Source organism: Athene cunicularia (genome assembly GCF_003259725.1).
Source record: "Athene cunicularia isolate RWA chromosome 7 unlocalized genomic scaffold, athCun1 chr7_part1, whole genome shotgun sequence".
Lineage (NCBI taxonomy): Eukaryota > Metazoa > Chordata > Aves > Strigiformes > Strigidae > Athene > Athene cunicularia.
This window is the reverse complement of record NW_020799107.1, coordinates 10,428,731-10,448,919: the sequence shown is the minus strand read 5'-3', so window position 1 is coordinate 10,448,919 and position 20,189 is coordinate 10,428,731. Positions and strand designations below refer to the sequence as shown.

The following is a 20,189-nucleotide window of genomic DNA, read 5'->3' as shown; positions in this document are numbered from 1 at the left end:
AGCAAATAGTGAGCCCTCTCCCCTTTTTTCTGTTGGGCCCAGCCCCAGGTACTGTCACTAACCGCAGTATGTGTGGCCTCCTCCTTCCCCACCTCCCCATCAGGCATAAAACTGTGCCTTGTTTCTGCTTGAAGGAAAGTGTTCAATGTAGGACTGGACAATCACTGAAAGGACACAGCCTTCCACCTGCGCAGGAGAGCTTCCACCAGAAAATAGGTACCATCAACATCATCAGGGTACTGGCCAAACATAGCCAGGTATGGCTCGTAGATGACAGATCGAAATATCCACTCCCAACGGTGTTCATTCTTCCTCAAGATGCCTTGCCTGGCCACACCAAAGGCCACCATCCACACAGCAAAGAGAAAGAGGAAGAAGAAGACATCTATCATCTGAAAAAGAACAACAAGCAAACACATCAGTGCCCCACTGCATCCCTGTTGCAAGGCAAACACATCTTTTTTTCTCCCTGATTTGATACTTGGGTGGAGAACAAATATCAGAAAAGCCTACACAGTCAGCACCAGCTTAATGCATGTTTCCAGATCACTGTTTCATAAATTTACAGTCAACAACACACACACACACACGCGAATAATTGACCAGTCCCACTCACAAAACTTCAGAAATGTTTATACAAGCAGAAAACTGAGGCAAGTTTCAGAATACAGGGTATTCCCCTGGCATCAGACAAAGGTCCACCCACAAAAACCAGGCCACTTATAAAGATTTTTTATGCAACAGCCATAGCTGCAGACCCTGCAGCCGAGTGTCAGGTGAAAGCAGCCACTGTTTCTGAATATGCCACGTGGGATGGCTTCAATCCAGCGTTTACAGTCCAGACACTCTGGCTAACGGTTTCATGAATTTCTGGCTCTTAACAATATACAGATAACTGAAGATTGGCAGTATCCCAGGTGAGCTTTCCCATTTGTTGTAGATCCACCTCCTCCTGCCCTTCCACTAGCCCCAAGCATCTTTATTATTAGACTTACTCAGAAACTCATTCCCTTTTGAAGAAGGCTAAACAACAGAAAGATGTACAGGAAACAATCTGTGCTGTTGCTGCCATATCATAAGGCACTCTAGGATCAGGTAATCTCTAGACTTCAGCTTTGCAGCAGTGCTACAAGGCAAAATAAAGGCTTTCTGGGTAAGCTGCAGACCACGCTATTACTCCTATTGCCACCACCTAGCTGGTTTTTAAATTCTATATATGCTAACACTTTGCTATGGCACAAGACAACCCAATCACTGCAGAAATGCACAAAGATGAGGAAAACCTCTCCTAAGGACATCTAGCAATACTCACTTCAATGCCCTTCAAGTGCCATTCCCCACATGCTCTCCATGTCGAGTGCACTTCAAATCTTTCTTTGGAGTATATGTATGTGTGTGCAGAGGTATCACTGGAATGAAGATCCAAGCAGACATACTCCAGCTCTCCAAAGGCCCTCATTCCCATACCTACAGCAAGCCATATCTGTATTATAAAGAACCCCACTCTCTTCTTATTACCTTTCCCAGTCTGCTAGCAAACATCCCCTCCAGCTACAAAGGACAGAATCAGCCAAAGGCCACACACCACCCACTTCTCCAGTTACTTGGGTGACAGATATAGCGGAAGACAGAAATCCTTCTCCTATACCATTTATCATCATTGTCTTGTTTGGGGAATGCTCATGTGAGCAACAAGACTGATGGAATATACCACTGAAAATATGAGACATGGAAGACAAAAGCTACCAGGAAACAAATTTCCTCTTCTGTTCTTCAGCCTGATCTTTATTCTCTCTCTGTGCAGCGGGAGAGAAAGAGGCCCTGCTCTTAATTAGGTCCTATTTAAATCTTAATTAATCCTGTTTAGCAGATTTAAGAGGAGAGAACTTGCTGCCATCATCAGAATGGTGGTGATTTTCACTCTTGAGGAAAAACAAGGCATCACATCATTTATTTAGATTCTCTTGAATAGCTGCCAGAATCTTACCATCCTCTGCAGCATAATAATTTTGGGTCCCAGATTCCTGCTAACTGTGAAAATATGGATCAGCCTCAGAGTAAAAACTATGTAGTCCAAACAGAAAATGACTCTCCCAGAATACCAAGAGCTTTCATCAGATGAGTGAAGCCTGATGGAGACAGTAAAAGGAAGAGAAGCATTGGGTAAAGCATGCAGAAGTCAGGTAAAAATGCACTGAAACACTGAAATAGGGAGTGAAAAGTGAGTAACTGGAAAACAGCACAGCTATCCAGAGCCCCATACCCTCTCCACCTGATGACAGGTGGTAGAACTGATTAAAGCACACCTTGTTTACACCCTTCCTATCTTAGCTACATCATCCCTGTGTCTGGTCTCCCCTCTAAAACTACTAACAGCAAGGAAATGTTGTACCTTTAGTTCCCACAGCCCTCCAAAAACATCAGTGCAATGACTGCTCTGCTGCACTGAGGCAACAAGGACTAACTTACAGTTGACCGAACAATTACACTGTAAAATGTTTCCATCATTTCTTTGTCATGGTTGTTAACTCACCCATTCATGTAAAACAGCTTATGTGAGCTAATGACATTCTGTTAGACTACTGTAGGTACAGTTACAGTCCCCTTAACATAATAAAGCTCAAAGAGGCCAGATTACCATACTAAAGAGTCAATAATAGGAGCCAGGAATAATTACAAAGAACTTCTGACTCTGTGAGATATTAACCATTTTACCCTGCAACTTTGATACACTCTATATAGCCAGTCTTGAAGGCATTGTCATGAAACCTAAGCCTATTTCAATCACCTTCTTTTAAACCTAAGCATTAAGAAGGGCTGTCCTGCTAGCCCAGAAAGATGAGTTTAAGAAAGCCACCTTTGACTCCAGGGATAGACTCAACTTCCATTAAATAAAAAAAGGGAAAGCATTGCATGCAGACATTCCCTAATCACTTTATTTCTTTATTTGCTTTTACAGATTTAGAGTCAAGACTTGGAAGAATCTGGGGCCTTCATAAAGACCAGGTAGTTTCATGAAAAACATTGTTTCCCAAAATCTCATTACAGGTTGTAGTCAAAATCCAGAAGAAAGCAAAGCCATAACATGGCCACAGGAGAAGATACTACTCACCTGAACACAATCCCTGCTATGAAGTAGAAGATTGCTAGCGTATCCATAACATTCCACAGATCTGAGAAATACTTACTGCCATTCATGTACCACTGGGAAAGAAAAAGAGCAGAAAGTCACCACACAGTACTGGCCACTGACATGGGGAGCTCATCCATCTCCCCCTCATCTCTCCCCACTATATGTCCTCTCAGGTAAATATTCCACCCACTGCAACAGTAAGGATTGTTTCCTTGCCCAAATTTTTTGGTCACAGATAATAGGTACATCAGAGTTCAGACTGCTTTTCATTTCCCCAAAATGAGTATTTTAAATATACCCAAAAATTACTGGTAACTTGTTTTTACTGTTAACTACCAATAGGACTATGGATCAAGATTTTCTGTAGGGCTCCTTAACACATTTTCTATTGCAGTCCAGATGTCCTAAGCTAATGGTCTTGCACTGGGACCAGTTAAGCAGATCAGTGACACCAACACTGCACCACAGTGTGGGCTACTGTGCAAACAACATAACCACACGGGTCCTTGTGCTTGGGGAGAGGAAGGAACAGTCCTGACAAGAGCTGAGATCTATATACTTAGTGTTCACATGCTGCTGGGGGATCTCAGGGTAGATCATAGTATGCTCCAGCAGAACTCCTGCCAAATGGGTCAAAGGAGTCTTGAGGTGACCCACTAAAGAGCAGATGAAACACTGGGGGGAGGCAGGAGGGTCACTGTTTTGGGGCAGTTGAAGTATTCCGGCTCATTCACGGAGCTCAATTCAGTAAGCTGTCCCTGGCTACTTGCACATGCTTTTGATCAAAGATGCAGATTTATTTTATTCTTTTAATTACCTAGTGCTCTACTTCTGAATTGCAAGTCTAGTGAGAATCTCTGCCTGCTTCCAGACTGACTGGTACTGCACCCTGGATCCAAAGTTTGTGCAAGAACCAACCTCTGGTTCCAATTCAGAGGTGACTCATTAGGACAAGTAGCTTAACTGGGAGAAACCTCCACCAGGCCTGAAGAAATAGACTGAGCCCCTGATCATAATTCTTTTTAATTTTCATTGAAATAATCAAAGCTTAGTAGAGTACTGATCAGTGAATCTCTCTGTAACTGGCACATCCAAGGAAGGCAATTCTGCTCTCGGTACTTTTACAGGAAACAAAGATCAAGGGGAGTTTTCTTCTAAATGCAGAAGCAGCTATAAGTAGAGACCCTCTTTGGTATTCCAGTTGCACAATTGGTGCATTTTCTTCACATGAGGGGACGCATTGCTAAAGATGGACAGTTGTGTCAACTACCAGGATGTCAGGCTCAAGATATTACCAGACACTATTTCAGCATCTTGGGACCCCATACACCTTTCTTACTACTTAAAGTACCAAAGGTTGACCTTGCTGAGTGAGGATAGCATGTCTGACACCCGTGGCATTGGGTTGCCTCTGTCTAGTAACTCCCTAAATCAAACATAAGTTGTCTTGCTATACATGACAGTGAAATGGGGTTTTATGTGAACAGCTAGACACATACGGTCCAAATGTCTTTCACAAAGCAATAAGGATAACACTGCACTACAGCTTTATTAAATGCAGTGGGTTTAAGCATGATGCCCCTTCTATTAATGGAACAATTGTGAATGGAGGAAAGGAAACAGGTTTTGGTCTAAAGCAGAAACAGAGAGAAAACAGAGGCAGATGCATGTAAACAAGTGAGAACCACTGAGACTGAAGTGCAGTTCAGTCCTTCAAATATCAAGCAGTTCCCACTGCTAAGACTTAACAGGCATGGAGGTTCTGTCCAGATTCCTTCTCCATTTGAGAAAACGGGGCTTTCCTGCACACCCCACAAATCTATCCACTCACCTGACTGGAGGCTACATCCAAGTGGCTAAGAAGATAGCAGGAAAAAGGCATCGCCGATTTCACTACTGCCAAGACAGCTCTAAATGGGATATGAGAAAGCAGCTCCAGCTAGTTAAAAATCTCTAAGACAATCAGAAGTGAAAACAGGGCTGAGCTTACTGTTCAGATACAGTTCAGTTTGCCTGATCTGGAGCAATGTCTAGTAGCTATCACTTCCACAGACACACGACTCTCTAATCAGGGCTGATTTCTCTCCAAAACTAGGTATCTGACTGCAGCAGCTACCGTGGGACCCCAGACAACGTTACTCTTACTTTTCGTTTGATGTGAAAACAAAATCTGAGACATCCCTCTTTTTTCTTTTTCTTTTTTTTTTAAATATTAAGGACACAGATACTATTTTGACTGCAGAGTTAGACTAATGTACACACAATCTATCTAAGAGGAAGCCAGGGAGAAAGTTTCCTGAGAAGCTTAGAGGATTTGGACACTGCTCCTTAACAAAATAGGTCTGAAGCCAGGACACTGGCTTAAGATAACTTTAAATCTTCAATAAAGTCTCTGTTTTAGCTGCCTCCACTCCCACAATCTTGGTACAGTCTAGTTACCAGCTATTAATGGGATTACTGGGATCTGAAGCTGTTTTAACTGCTCTGGGTAGTGAGAAATAGTGACATTTGTAGGAAAAAAGGTTTCTATCCCTAAGGCTTTCCCCAGGACTTTTGCTGGGTACACACAGGAAGTGCAAGGACAGGTCCAGAGACACCAGAACCTAAATCAGCAGAAACAAACACTCCATTAGTGTTTTCATTGCAACAGCCTTTTAACTTTTCCCCCATTTTGCTTAGCAAGTAAAGTTGCCTCAAACAGGGTACCTACCACCTTGACTATTAAAAAGGAAAAAGACCACACAGCAAGTTAAGCACAGTAATATCAACACTCAGCAATGTCATTTGAGCTCATGTAAGAAACGTTATTGCTGGGTGGTCTGATTCAGCAGATCACCCGCAAACACACAGGACAATCAGAAAGCAGCATTGCACTGAAACCACACACCCACTTCTCTTCCAATTTCCCCAGCATCTTCCCACTATTCTGAACACTGACTGGTGGAGACCAGCTTGCCTGAAAACCAATGTTATTTCACATGAAGTGAGAAGAATATTAACGATGCGGCTGGCTGTAAAGGCAGTCCCCACACACTGTTCCCACACCACACCAGCACAAGCAGTGCAGGAAGTCCAAAGCTGGTCCTTGGGACTGTGTGAAACTAGCAAAAACTGTATTTATGATTAAAAGATAAACAGAAATACATGATACATTGCTCATTGGTTAAAAAGAAAGGAGGGTGGTGGGAGTGTGATGTGGAGAAGAAAGGCAGGAATCACTTGATATAGAGGTATTGCACCCAGATAAACGTGTTAAATCTAACCTCCTATTCTCAACGGCTTCAGCAATCCAAGCCAAGCGTTCCTGAGAAATATCTCCACTAGCATCAGCTTATCCACCCAGTCTCAAAGTCAATACACATTCCTCTTGGTGCATGGACACTGCAGCTATCAGGGCACAAGTAGGAATTAAACATTGGGAGGAGAAAAAAAAATAAATTAATTGTGCCTTGAGTTGCCTGTACATCTCTTTCAAGAAGTGGTTCCTCTGTAACTTAGAAGCAGCCTGCACCGCCTTACACTACTAGGAGGGGAAAAACCACAAGGCTTTTAATCTAATAGCACTAAACATTTTTGGTTTGCAAGCGCTGCCTACTTGTCTCACTTCATCACAAAGCAGAATGAAGACCAGCACGTAAAGGATCATCTCCAGGACAGTAGGTTCCTTTTGGAAATCCATAAGCAACACGTAGGCGAAGAGCAACAGGAAAGCGATGTAGAAGATGACATTCCAGGAGAAGACCACAAAGGGGGAGGTGAAGAAAGACACATAATACAAGAAGAGTTTCTTACTCTTCTCCACAGGTTTTTTCCTGAGGAATTAAAAGAGGGAAAAGGTCTCAAAGCATAGCTTTTATGCCTGAAAACATTTGTTTTCTTCATCAATGTGAAAATGAGAAAGTTGCAGAGTCTAGCATGGACATTACTTTAAAGGTAATGCCACTCTGCATCCACTGACTTCAAGCATGCAAGTAAATGGGCACATTTAACTCCAGATCAGAGTGAGGACATGATCTGTCAAAAGCTCATTCAGCCATTAAATATGTTTATTTGAGAGTGATTGAACACTGGAACTGATTCCCAGAGCAGCTGTAGAGTCTTCACCCTTGGAGATACTCAAAACCCAACTGGATAGAGTCCTGGGCAACCTGCTCTAGCTGATCCTGATTTGAGCAAGGGGTTGGACTTGATCTCCAGAGGTTCTTTCCAGCCTGAATTGCTCTATGCCTATGGTTAATTGACTTGCTTTGTTTCTGCTAATGAGAAGCCAGTTGATTACCTGAATGAGATGAAACCACAGCCTATTAAAGGGAAAAAGAACAGACACAGTATAATCTTCCAGTTCTTAGTATCTCTTGAAATCTCTCCATACCACTGCTTGGAAAGGAAATTCTGTAGGGAAGAAGAAAATATCCTCATTCATTCTAACAACAACAAAATAACCTAGGAATGCTATCAGAGGACATTTGATTTAGCAAGAAAACCCAAAACATTGAGATTTCAATTAAAATAATGGGATTCCTATTTCAACAATACAGAAAGCTTTCTGTATCAGTAACAGTGTGCTGGTTCCTTAGTCCAGTCATCCTACAGTCTACATGACGAGGAGTTCAAAATGAGGTTAAGGAGGACTTGACCTGATTTATAAGGCAGTTTATGCTGGGCAGTACATCCACACTGTGCATGCACGGGAGTTGTGCCAAGGGAGAAGTCACTTCAGGCAGTCTTTATCATCCACCTCATTAAGTTTTACAGCTCTAAATCAAGTCTTTTCCTCCTGACTTAGCTTTTGTGGGCAAATCAGCCACCTTCTATTTCAAGGAGAGGATCCACACACCCTGTACCTCACCAGCCATAGTCAGTGCTTTCTGGGATGCATTTCACAGCACTGCAGAGGCTGGTTCTGTGAGCATACTGCAGGACATGGCTACGCTGACACACTCCAAAGCTCAGTATTCACAGGGCTGGGAAACCTCACCTGGAGGCTCTTACTTCCACAAGGACAGTGTCTGAGCATTGGCCTTTCACAGACTGTTCACATGGATGTAGCATTTTCACAGCAAGAATATTCCTTTTTTTTTTTTTAAGCCACCCAGATCACAATAGTTAATCATCTGTGCACCTTCTTTTCACTGACATTACCTGCACCCCTGGCTGCGCAATGAACTGCTGGTCTTTAGCTTCCACTGCTAGTTCCAGACAATTGCTTCCTCCCCAGGCTTCACAGGAGTAAGTCAGCAGCTGCTCAGCTAGATCTTCGTCATTGCTGTAGCACTCAGTGAACAGCTCTGGAGGAAAGAGGCAGCCCCACAGTAAGCTCCAACTTCAGACTCAATTTCCCACCAACTTGTGTGCAATCGTCTTCAGTGACTTCCAAAGTATAATATTTGTAATATTAAAGCATGCAGAAACAACTTCCCATATTTTCAGCATGTAGAACAATGTGTGCATTGCTTTACAACCCTACTTGCATGTATTAAGCTTTCATACAGAATTCATGTCTGGATGGAAAACTGTAATACTAAATCAGCTCACGCAGAGATTGCATTGAGTTCTGCACTGAAAAATTGAGTAAAAAAAATATGAACTTCCCCTACTTAGATGACTCAGTATATTTGCTTGCTTCTTTTTTCATTCATTTCTCACTGATATAATGATTTATAGTCAGTCTCAGTAGACCCATATTAACAGTAAGGTTGAACAAGTGCAGAATATGATGCTTTTTCACTCGGAAATGCATTGCAAACTTAGCTGTTTTAGAAGAGCTACTTCTGCCCATAGATTTTTGCCACTAACAATGCATGCAGAGTGAAAAACTGTTTCTCTTTCCAGCTTTGGACATTTCCCACTCATAGATAGTTCTGTTGGCATATCTGTGACAGAGCACAACTGTCTTGAAGAGAGATCCGGCCTCTTATAAAACATACCAACCTTCACCAGAAGCTCTTCTCTCCAACAGCGCATTTTCCCAGGCATTTCACAAACAGCTGTGTACTATAACTACAAAGATGCATGCATACAGAAATACAGCAATGTGCAGATAGATCTTGATAGACAGACTTCAACTGGACATGTCAACTTCTCAGTGTCTTCCTAAATAATCAGGCCCGAGGGATGCAGATACCTTTAAGAAAGTCTATTTAAGCAGTTTTTGCCTAGTGAAGTAGGAGATACTTTCCGGTAACAAGCAAGATTTCAGTGTGGCCTTTTGCCACTCCTTAGTGGATAGTAAAATAGCTTTGCTGACAGACACATAAATAAAAATAAGGCTCAAGTTCAACAGGTCAATCTAGTCTCCATTAGCCCCAGAAAAGAAACTAACATAGTCTGCTTTTAGGAGCAATAAAGCAACACGTATCTTGGAAATTTTCAAGATTTGACTAAATGAAGCCATGACAGAACTGATTTAGTCCTGGTGGTAACTGCACCTCAATGAGAAGGCTGGACTAGAGGCCTCCAGAAGCCCTTTCCAGCAACATTTCTGTTGTTTCCTTACTCAACCTGCAGGGCTATTGCACTTCAGTTGTCACCTAATCTGATTTATGGTGACGACAGCAGATTGCTGGGCAGCAGATCCACTGTTTTCCGAATCAGGCAAAAGAGTAAGGCTATAACCGGCTATAAAGCCCCAGAGGCAACGCTGTGTTGTATCTCTCTCCAAGTTTAGGAGCTAAGGTCCTGCTCCACAGAGTACACCACAGGTAAGCTTGAATTTGTAAGTTGTGGGTACTACAAATTAATCCCTGCCCTCATATCTGCCAGCTGTGCTGGCTTTTATTTACATGTTTCTCTGAATAATTTGCAGTATAACTAGACGCTGAGGAAGCATCAGCATTACTGCTCAGGATAATGCAAGTCCTAAAAAAAAATATTTCCCTCTGCTCTCCTGTCACCCACTACCCTCATTAAATAAGAAACTATGGGTCACTTCAGCCCATGAGATGCAGGGCTCAATTCTGAGTTATTGGCAGTCCTTCCAAACAGAGAAACTGAAGGTCATACAAAGGAAGAAAAATAACTGAGCTAGATCTGCATTCTCAGTAGAGACAGTATTGCTTGTCTTCCTGGAACAAGGAATGTATACGATTTTGCAGTTCAGAATTTAGAAATTCAATCCACTTTTTACCTGAAATTTATTCCCACACCCCAGAAGTACTCCTGCAAATTTGAAGGGTAGCTCTTCTCAATCTGAATATTACCAGCTCTCATGCAGAAAGCTTCTTTTATTCTAGATTCTCCTTATTTCTGGGCACTCTTCTTCTTCAGACTTGCTATTAGAGCTAGGTAGCTTTTCTTCCCAATGAAAGGAATTTTCTACCCAAAACCAATCCCACAACACCCGCTTTTGGAGGCAAGCTGTTCAGACAGGACACACAGTTTCTACTGGAAACAGATGGTGTGGAAGAGATTTCTAAGCAGTAAAAACGCATTTTGACATTAAAGGGAAGCATTTAATATTGTATATCTAGCTTTCTAAATAAAACTTTCTTTCTACTTCCTTTTGAGATGTCATTTCTCCTCTTTAAAATTCAGGCTGTATTTCTGGGCAGCATTTCAGGCAAACTGAATGAATTATCTTGCCTTGCATTTTGCTGAACAAAACCAGAAGGGTTATCAGTTTAGCTTTGCAAAAAAATAAAAACATCACTACGCAATCATTGGTACACACCAGACATGGAGATCATTAAAACAAGTAATGTTCCAAGAAAGGAAGCCATTTCCTGATCTCTGAACCCTCCTATTAAACTTCTAAAGGACTTAAAGAAGGTACTTACCTACTGCTCTTGTCTCATACTCATTAGCGAGTTCCTCAGACTCACCAGCAGCATTTATATCATTCTTCACCTTTGCCATGCTTTTCAGGAGCTTACTAGCCCCAAGGGCTGCCAAAGTGCAACCTCTGGTCTATCGAGAGAGAGTTAAGTCATGTAAAACCTTCTGCAAAGAGAATGTGATATATTCTTTAAAAATTATCCCTCTTTTGCAGCTGGTCAGTTCCCCATCAAGACTGGCAAATGAAGATCCAGTCTCACAAAACTGATGGTAACCATCAGTGTACTTGTTTGAAGATAACTTTGTGACCAGTCTGAAAAGGTCTTGCGTTTACTAGTTATATATCAGCTTTGCATCTCTGGATGAAGATTCACAAAAAGGGTCTGCTCTGTCACAAGATACACTACCATTTTCACTGTCCACCAGTATAGACCAGTTGGGTGTACCCAGAACTGCCCAGACTTCATTAATCCATTCCATTCAAAACATCTACATGTGCAGAGAAGCAGCACTCTGTTTTGGACATGCAGACCAATGTGAGCAGAAGCATCCAAAAGCTTTGCTTGCATTAGCCTCACATTTACAGCCTGCAAATTATGTATTTGATACAATCATCACCAAATGTACTGTCTAATCAAAATTAGAAATAGATTTCAATCAAAGTCCAGGGATCAGAACACATCCGTATTGTGGAATGGGTGGGAACTCAGCATCTGAGCTTGAGCGCAGATGAGAACATACAACTGTAGGTAAATGTTAGCTTGAACTGCTGACTCACACAAGACATTAGGAAAGAAAGTATGAAATCCACAGCCAAACAAAAAATGAGTAATATTCAACCTACTAACAGAGTCATCTACCAATTATCTCTTGTGGTTTTGTGTTTGAAGATGGATCCAGAGCCTTCAGAGGCCTATGAACCAAAGACAGGGAACACCACTGTATGTTTGCAAAGAGGAATAAAGGAAAATTCAACTTACTTGCTCCCAAATGACTTTAGACAGCTCTTTCTTGTTCTGAAGAACTGACCAAATAAACAGAGCTTGCAATGGGTGCCTTGTGATAGGACACTCATCCTGAAAGAAAGAGTGACAGCTCCTCAGACCTAAGGTCATCAAACTGTTTTCAACTGCCACTCTTCTGTTTCCGTATTTTTTTCCTTTTACAGCCATCCCACCAACTCTCTCTCTCAGCTATCTGGCACTTGTCACACACTAATGTAAGTTAGGCTATATTTTATATTTATATTAGAGCCTTTTATTTTCTAATTCGATGTGGAAGAATCAAGTTTCCTTTTTTTCCTAAAGTCAGCATTAGAAGACACTTGGGACAAAGTAATTTTTTGTTTCAACCTATGCAGTTCAGATAGCCTGATTCACAGCTTGACTTTGTGTTTAGAGAACACAGATCAGCATCCTCTAAAAGGAATACTAACTTCATACCAATATGCCTTTTATCTTTAACCAAGACCCTGAACTTCACAAAAAAAATTAAACAGAGAAGAATTTCTATACCAACTTATTTGCCTTAGAGCAATTAGCACCTGGGGATGGCAAAGCCATCACAGAATGATTCCTGAGCAACAAAACTTTTAAGAACCACAAGCTTTGGTGAAAACTCCCAAAGCTAACCAGCATTTTCAAACCAAGCTTCCCCCTAATGTTACACATATTGCATCACATCTCAGAAGTCAACAACTATATCAGAAGTTTCCTATCTGATGTCTGAGCTCCAGTTTTGAAATTCAGATCCAGATCTGATGTCTGGACCTACTGTGCTGATAACTAAGAAGTCTGGTTCTAGCTGACAATGAAATAAAGTCCAGAAGGTGCTTGATACCCTTGCAACAAACAAGGTTTAAGATACAAAAGTATGTACCAAAATATAATAGTCCAAAATCCTCATGCCCAGCTGGCACCTCTGTACCAGACTCTAAATTCATATTGGTATAAATTACAAATATAACTAGTGCATTGATTGCTCCAATAGAAAACATTTAAACTCAACGCCCAAACTCACCCATTTTTCTTGTAGTGAAATGACCCTCAAATTAATTTGTAAAATGGGGCAGTATGTTAAATGTAAAACAAGGCTGAGACTGTTAACGCAAATCCTGCTACACCAGAAACAAAATATAATTTTTGTTTTTTCCTTTCAGGGGTTGCACAGTGGAATCAAATTTTTTATCACTTACTGAAAGATGTATCTCCGTTTCATCCTTGCTATTTTTGTCATCTCTTTTGAGACCTTTTCGGAAGTCTTCAACCATCTTCCATACAAATGTGAGGAGTGCATCATTATAGGAATTCTTTGCAATCTGCAGGTTCTTGAACACCAGGCTGCTGAAGTTGTTTGTGTACAGCTCTCTAAGGACCTCTGTGGTAAGGAACTTCCTCAGATTCAAGCCATTTTCCAGAAAGAGACGGACAAATTTGGGCCTGTCTTTCACTAGGGCTGTGAACATGACATCCTGTAGGTCAGCAGACTAGGAAGAAATGGAAAAGCAAATATCAGGGAGCACATGAGACATGGAAAGCTTACCCAAGGGCCTGGCACATGTGGCTAACTGCTACATTTTCCATCATGCTGCCACATTTTCATCAGAATCAGGGTTTTTTTGTATGCAATTGCCTTTGTTGGATAGCCTAGAGTACTTCTGCGATGGGCAGATAACCTTTGCAATCAGTGATGTCAGTGCAAGGAGGAAAAGACACTCTTACTTATCATCAACAGAAGTTGGGGTGCTAAGGTAGTGGCTGCTGCTACAATGTGTCTCTTCCCACTGCTCCCCTGTCCTGTGTCACTGTACTCAGACAGAAGTGGTCTGTACCTCCCAGTTTCGGTCATTGGTGAAGATCTCATCACTAGCCAGGTCCAACTGGTTCCACTCCAGCAGCAGCTTCAGCTGCCCATTCCAGTTATCTCTGTCATGTTCATTGGTGCTGAAAGCTGCAGAAAAGGACAATCCTCTAGGTAAAAGACCAGAGACAGAAGAGCTTCTTGGCATACTTATTCACCTCCTGTATTCACACTCTACCTGACAAGACTCCTAATCATGTGTCTCCCCAGACTCATGCCCATCTCCCTCATTGAGTTTTAGAGGATGCTGGAGGCTGACACACATATTTATGGTCCAACATAGGCCACAAAGGAGATGCTAGGAGCACCTCATCAACTAAAATCAGTACATTTCCTTCAGGTTCCTCAGTGTTCTGTATCGTCTACACAGAAGAATTTCTGTAGGATACCCACTAGGGCCCTACACAAGAAGTGTCATGAGAAGCTGTAACATTCACAGGCTTTCTCCATGCACAGCCAGGAAAATGAGCTCAGCTCAGCAACCCTCACTGAGTATCAGTTCTGCTCTGCTGGAGTACTAGAGAGGCCAGGTCTGAATTACTCGTGGTAGCAAGTCACTGGGATTTGAAAGAGTTGGGAAGCAGTCCTGCACATTGACTATTAATTAATTGGATACATCTCTCCCTGCTGAATGTGGGTCAAACCTCTTCAATCTACACATATACCAAAAGATACATGATTTTTTATTTCAGGATGCTGAGTAATCCACTTCTGCAGTACAACCAGAAAAGACCCTTTGCTTGGCTTCCTGACTCCCTGTTGTGTTGCATACTGGTGTGCTACTCTCAGAAATGCTATCCCAGCATCTCCAAAGCTCTGCTGAATGCCTTTCCAGTTATATGGACCGGGTTTCCATCTCACCCACACTATGTCCCATAATGCTGCTGTAGCCTTCTGCACCACTTCAGATGAAGACAAGCTCCACACTGTGGCAGGAGCTTAACTCTAGAGAAATGGCACTGCCCTAAGAAAGGCTGTTCTAACAAATAGCCATCTTTTTCCATCTTTAAATAAACCAAACCAAACCAAACACCAAACCCAAACAGCAGAAAAACAATTACTTGCCTTTGTACAGAGCAAAAGAAATGGCGTTGCTCACAATTTCATCTCCAGCTTCTTCTATTTTAATAACTGTCAGTAAATGAGGGTTCTCAAGCACTTCTTTGATCTACAAAAAAGAAAAGTTCCATTTCAGAGCCATGTAGTCTGTTTAGTAGCTGATCTTCTAGAGCATCTTTAAAAGAAATTTCCCACCACATTGTAGCAAAGCTGCTTCTCATCAGTCCCATCCACATACAGTTAAAATTTAATCAAGTCCAGATAGAAGTAGATAATGAGATTTATTTTAAAGTCACCAAAGTACAAGATTAATTATCCTTTGAACATACAGCAAATAACCGATTCCCCTATGCAGAACATCATAAGCAAAAAAGATACAATCTCAGTAATTAGAAACTACTCATAAAAGAAAACCAGACTGTGACAGCTCAAGTTTCAACAAATGCCTTGCAGTTTATTAAAGAACAGTTTTTACCTCCTTGTGCTTTGTCAAAAAATGGAGATCATTTCTCACATAACCAAGCCTTATAAACTTACTTTCATTTTAGCACATAGAAAACAAATAATCTTAGCCATTCTTGACTGCAGGAAGAGTGAAGAAGCTGTGAGGAGTGTGACCAAACAGGGAAAACTGCTCTCAGCAGCTCCACACTCCCCAGTGCAGAGCTCCTTCTGGAAACCAGAGGCTCATGGTCTGCTCAGAGGGCAGTTCTTCCTCTTTAGGTTGGGCGCCACAGCCCCCAGGCTCAAAGTGCAAGTTCAGACATGGTATCTGCAGGACTGTCTCTACAAAAGCCATGCCCTATTCTTGCCCTTTTCCCTGTAAACTTATTACAGAGGCAGAAAATTGTGAAGGTTGGAAGATAGCTCTGGAGGTCTAGTTCAAGCCAACTTCTCAAAACAGGGCCAAGTGGACCAGGTTGCCCAGTGGAACTTGCAGGTTGTCCCATGGACTCACTCTGCCAAGCTCTGACCAAGAGATTTGGCTCATGACTTGCCAAAAACAACAGCTACTTAAACTTCAATACCAGAAGCTTTGCTTGTTTTACATCAAAGAAAATACACACAAAAGTTTAATTGTCTGAATTCTTCTTCAGGGACTGCAAACAACTTGCGACAGTACATTCATTAAAAAAAAAATATTCAAAAATAAAAAGGTTAAGGGTGGGGGGTGTAAAGCTGAGCGAAGGAACCTTAAGTGTACAGGAAGATATATAACACTTTACAGACCTCATTATGAACTTCATCTGAGGTTTGAATATGCATTCACTCCCCACTCCTCGCTCCCCACTGTGAGCATGGGTAGGAGATCATTAACCAAGAGAGGAAAACAGAATCAGACCCCACAATAAAACATCGGGCAGTTAATTGACAAAGTCAGTTAGCTCAAATTAATGGATCGTTCACTGGCCTGAAGCGTTCTTGGAACTAAGACTTCTGAAAAACAACAGAACATTAAGATTTTTCTGGAGCTCCATTTTTTCTGTCTCTATTAAAGAGAGCAGAAGTATATCTAAAATGAGGTTCACCTGAAGTAACCAGTACAACAGTTTTCTGAGACTGGCCCAAGCTACCCAAGATAGCAGATGCTCTCCTCACTTCTCCAGTTTTCCCAGTCTCCAGAAAACACTCTTGTAATAAACAGTTACGTATGGGATTACAATGGTGACTACACCCTGAAGGCTCTACCACTGGTCAAGAGGCAAACAAGAGGAAAAGAAGAATTTGATGGTATATGTACAGTGTTGTACCTTCAACAGCATCCCCTGTACACAGTACTAGTAAGTCAATGCTAACAGAGTCCCCGTGGAGATGGTGTAGGGATGCTGCTCTGGTGAAATACTGACCAAGTAAGCCTCTAGGCCTAAACGTCCCACTCCTAGCCTGTAAGGGAAATCTGTCCTGCCCAATATCTTAAGGGATCCAGGAAGAAAGACAAGAACTTTTGGAACAAATGAAAGAATCCTGAAGTAGAGCTGTTCCAATTTGAAAGTCCATGGGCTAGCAGTGATAACCCTTTGTCTCTGAGCAATTCAGCAGGATTTAGCAGTATGAGGCCTGATTCAGAAAATATCCAATTTCTCCACCTTCACAAAGCACTCAAAGGAACTGCAATATTTTTTAACATTGCAACACCAACCAGCACTTCAGCCAGGAGTCACATCCAGTAGCCAGTGCTCCAGAGGAATCACAAGCATCCAGGGAGCAGACAGTTACAAAACATCTGGTCTTAGCTCTCCTGTGCCCAGACATGTGCTGCCCTTCCAAAAGATTGCAGTCCCCCACTCCTTTTGCTCCAATCCCTATAAGTTATAAGAGCTTGGATTTTTTCATTTTTAAATCCCCATGGATATGTCATGGCAAGGAGCCCTATGCATCCTATAGGTATCACCAGATAAAAACATCCCTGATTTGGAAGTCACTAGCAGCTCCTGAGCTCCTGTTTCCTCTACCCTTCTCCCACTTTCAGCCTTGCTAGCTCCCTGCAGTAGCAAACACTTACCCATTTGATCCAGCTTTCAGTCTCCTCTTCCGAGAGCCTTGAAATGGTGCGAGGCAGATACCTAAGTAAGCTCTCCTTGACACATGAAGAAGCAAGACTGCCTTCTGCCTCCATCAAGCTAGCAATAACATCAGCGATCCGGCCAGAACCTTCCACCACAACACAGGGAATCTTACTCTTGATGGCCACGTTGATAGACTAGGGAGCCGGAGAGGGAGAGGTGATCACTTGAAGCACAGCTTCATCATATCAGAGCCTACTATTCAGCAAGAAAACCTAGAGATTGTAGGTTTGACTTAGGCAAGAAAAACAGAAACTCATGGTCCAGAGCAGTATTTTTATACTTTTTAAAACAGCATTCATCTAATATGAAAAGCCCCACAGAAACTGAAGGATAGAAATCACCATCTGTCAATTTTTAGTGTTGATTAGCAGATCAGGAAAATTGCCAAGCAGAAATGGCATTCAGGACACATTACAACACTGCCCAGCTATAATCACTGCTGGTTTATGGCACAGCACTGCTCAAGTAACGCCACAGCTGAGTACAAGGGCTCCGGCTTTATTTGCTGGAGATGCAAGCAAGTCTTTTACAGAGAGATCACTTCTGTAGCATCATGAGAGCATCAAACTCCAATGTTACTGAATGTCTCTAAATAGCTGCTTAGGTGATTTCTCACACAGCAATGTTGTGCACAGCTTATTGGCAAGGAAAAAAAGAAAAAAAAAAAAGTTGTTGAAATAATGATGGAAGGACCATTAGCCCTCCTGTTGCAAAGACTGCAACAGGAGACATTTAATTCATCTGCATCACTACCACTGAGAACACAGTCTGACAGCAAAGTGTGCAAAAGGAGTCAATGCAGCTTATTATCAACCACTGGAAAGACCGAACATCTATTAGCTATCTGAAGACACAGTTTTATGAGAACAAAAAAAACAACTTGGAGACATCAAAATCGTGAGCATGTTACTCTTGTCCATTGGATAGCGGGTCTGTGACAAAAGCAAGATGTTTTTTCTTACCAACTAGATAAAAGTGGTTTTCTTAAGGAGGGTAAAGCTAGAGTACATGTTTTACATCACAGGGAGTTTAAGACAGAAGCTTGAAACAGTTTTACTTCTTCTCTGCTAAAGTCGATTCCTGTCATCATGCACCTGTCAGAGAAGCTGAGAAAGAGGGAGTCTTTCCTGGCCAACACCGCTAAGACTAAGTCATGGGAAGGATAGAACAACCACAGCATGGGACCTGCCGTGTCAGAGACTCAATTTACTCCTTCAGAAAATGGCTTCACCTACAAATGAGCAAGGTGGCAGACATGAATGTCTCCATGTACTAGTAACACCGATAAATAGCCAAGAGACTGGCATGGACCCTTAATTGAATTATGATCCAGTTACTTTTCAGAGGAACCTCTTGCTAGGAATTATGCATTTGATTTAACAAGGCTTTTATTCATTCTGATTAGACAGCTAGTAAGTCCACAGACTTAGGTATCATTTCTTAACAGTGGGTTTGAGGTCTCTCCATAACATACGTGTAACCACAGTGCTGCCCAACTAACTACACTGCATGGCATATAGAAACAGCTCCTTCAGTGATGGCCAAATCCTCTCTTAAGTGTTGGCGATTTGGAGCTACAAGGAGATGGGCATATTCAACATGTCGTTTTCAGCAAAGTTCTGCTCTAAAACCTTCATCTTAGCACCTCTGATGAACACACTGAACTCCACATCTGTGTTCACCTAAAATCTACCTGCGGGCAAAGCTAAAATTAATCATGTGAATGGAGCCAACACATCCAGGAAACATGCCGGTAGGCTGGGATAACGGTCTGAAATTTTACAGAGTGGTTCAGACTAATTGATTAATGTTAGCAGTGAAGTGCTAACAGAGACTGTGCTTTGAATTCACGTTGTTTGTCATCCCAACAAGCAAAATAGTTTGATTAGCCTCAATATTAACAGCATAGCTGTGGTCAGAACAGGTAGTACCAAGATAATTTCTTCAAAAGAAATAATTATAAACAACACTCTGCTTCAATTTTACTGACTCAGACACTGACATACTCTCTTCATTGTATCCTACTCTCTTGCAAAATCCAGGCTTTTTCTCATCTCTTTCTCAAGGTCCTTCAGTTCAGGCTGCATCAGCTTTTCTTCTCACTGTTACTCAGAGCCATCTCGTCCTCCCTGTCACTGTTCCCTTCCCACACAGCCTGACTGCACATCCCCTCACTTTGAAGCCCCTGGTGCCTGGTCCATTTGGTCCCTCAGTCACATCCTCCTCACTCAGGCCACTCCACTCTTGCAAGATGGAGGGGGAAGTAACAATCCTGTTTAACTCTGAGACAGATCTAAGGTCATTTCTTTTTCCTGCTTCCCCAAGCGTCACTCAGATATCCTGTTTCAAGAAACTTATTTCTGCCTTCTCTGTTCTGTTCATCTTCTTCCTACCTGTCACCTATTTGAAGATGATGCCCGCTTCCTCCTCTTCTAGACTTGGAAGGGTCAGAGTTCTGCCTTGCTCAGCTACCTAGATTTAAACCAGGTGCAGCCCACAGTTCTCAGGAGCAGCAATCACAAGTCAATTCCGGCAAGCTCTGAGCTGGAGCAGCTCCAGCACAGCTTGACCTTCCCTGTATATTACAAGAAAGCACTTATCTCCACTGAGCATGGGCAAGCCAAGTTTTCCCAAACCAAAGTTTAGGCAAATTTGTATAAAACAGATCAAGAGCTACATGGTCAACAAAGACTTCTGTTTGCTGTGGAAACAAACACAAGAAATTAACGTTTTTGTGCTGGATTTGTAATGGAAGAACTGAGACAACTGAACTGTCCCTGACAACAGTTTTGCAGGAT

At 42.0% G+C, this 20,189-nt stretch overlaps 1 protein-coding gene across 3 annotated transcripts in view; it reads right to left on the bottom strand.

Annotated features, from left to right (window-relative positions):
- The window catches only part of TRPM8 (transient receptor potential cation channel subfamily M member 8), a 52,388-nt gene that overhangs the window by 13,449 nt on the left and 18,750 nt on the right, over positions 1-20,189 (bottom strand). For 2 of the 3 annotated variants that reach the window (XM_026852992.1, XM_026852991.1), the window contains 12 exons: positions 17,328-17,525; positions 14,831-14,933; positions 13,737-13,855; positions 13,101-13,391; positions 11,887-11,982; positions 10,909-11,038; positions 8,276-8,421; positions 7,413-7,525; positions 6,729-6,945; positions 3,113-3,204; positions 1,988-2,129; positions 221-392 (listed from right to left, as the gene is read on the bottom strand). In XM_026852992.1, the coding sequence (XP_026708793.1) occupies positions 221-392; positions 1,988-2,129; positions 3,113-3,204; positions 6,729-6,945; positions 7,413-7,525; positions 8,276-8,421; positions 10,909-11,038; positions 11,887-11,982; positions 13,101-13,391; positions 13,737-13,855; positions 14,831-14,933; positions 17,328-17,525 (1,819 nt within the window). The remainder of the gene's footprint in view (positions 1-220; positions 393-1,987; positions 2,130-3,112; positions 3,205-6,728; positions 6,946-7,412; positions 7,526-8,275; positions 8,422-10,908; positions 11,039-11,886; positions 11,983-13,100; positions 13,392-13,736; positions 13,856-14,830; positions 14,934-17,327; positions 17,526-20,189) is intronic. The other variant, XM_026852990.1, reaches the window with a different exon arrangement.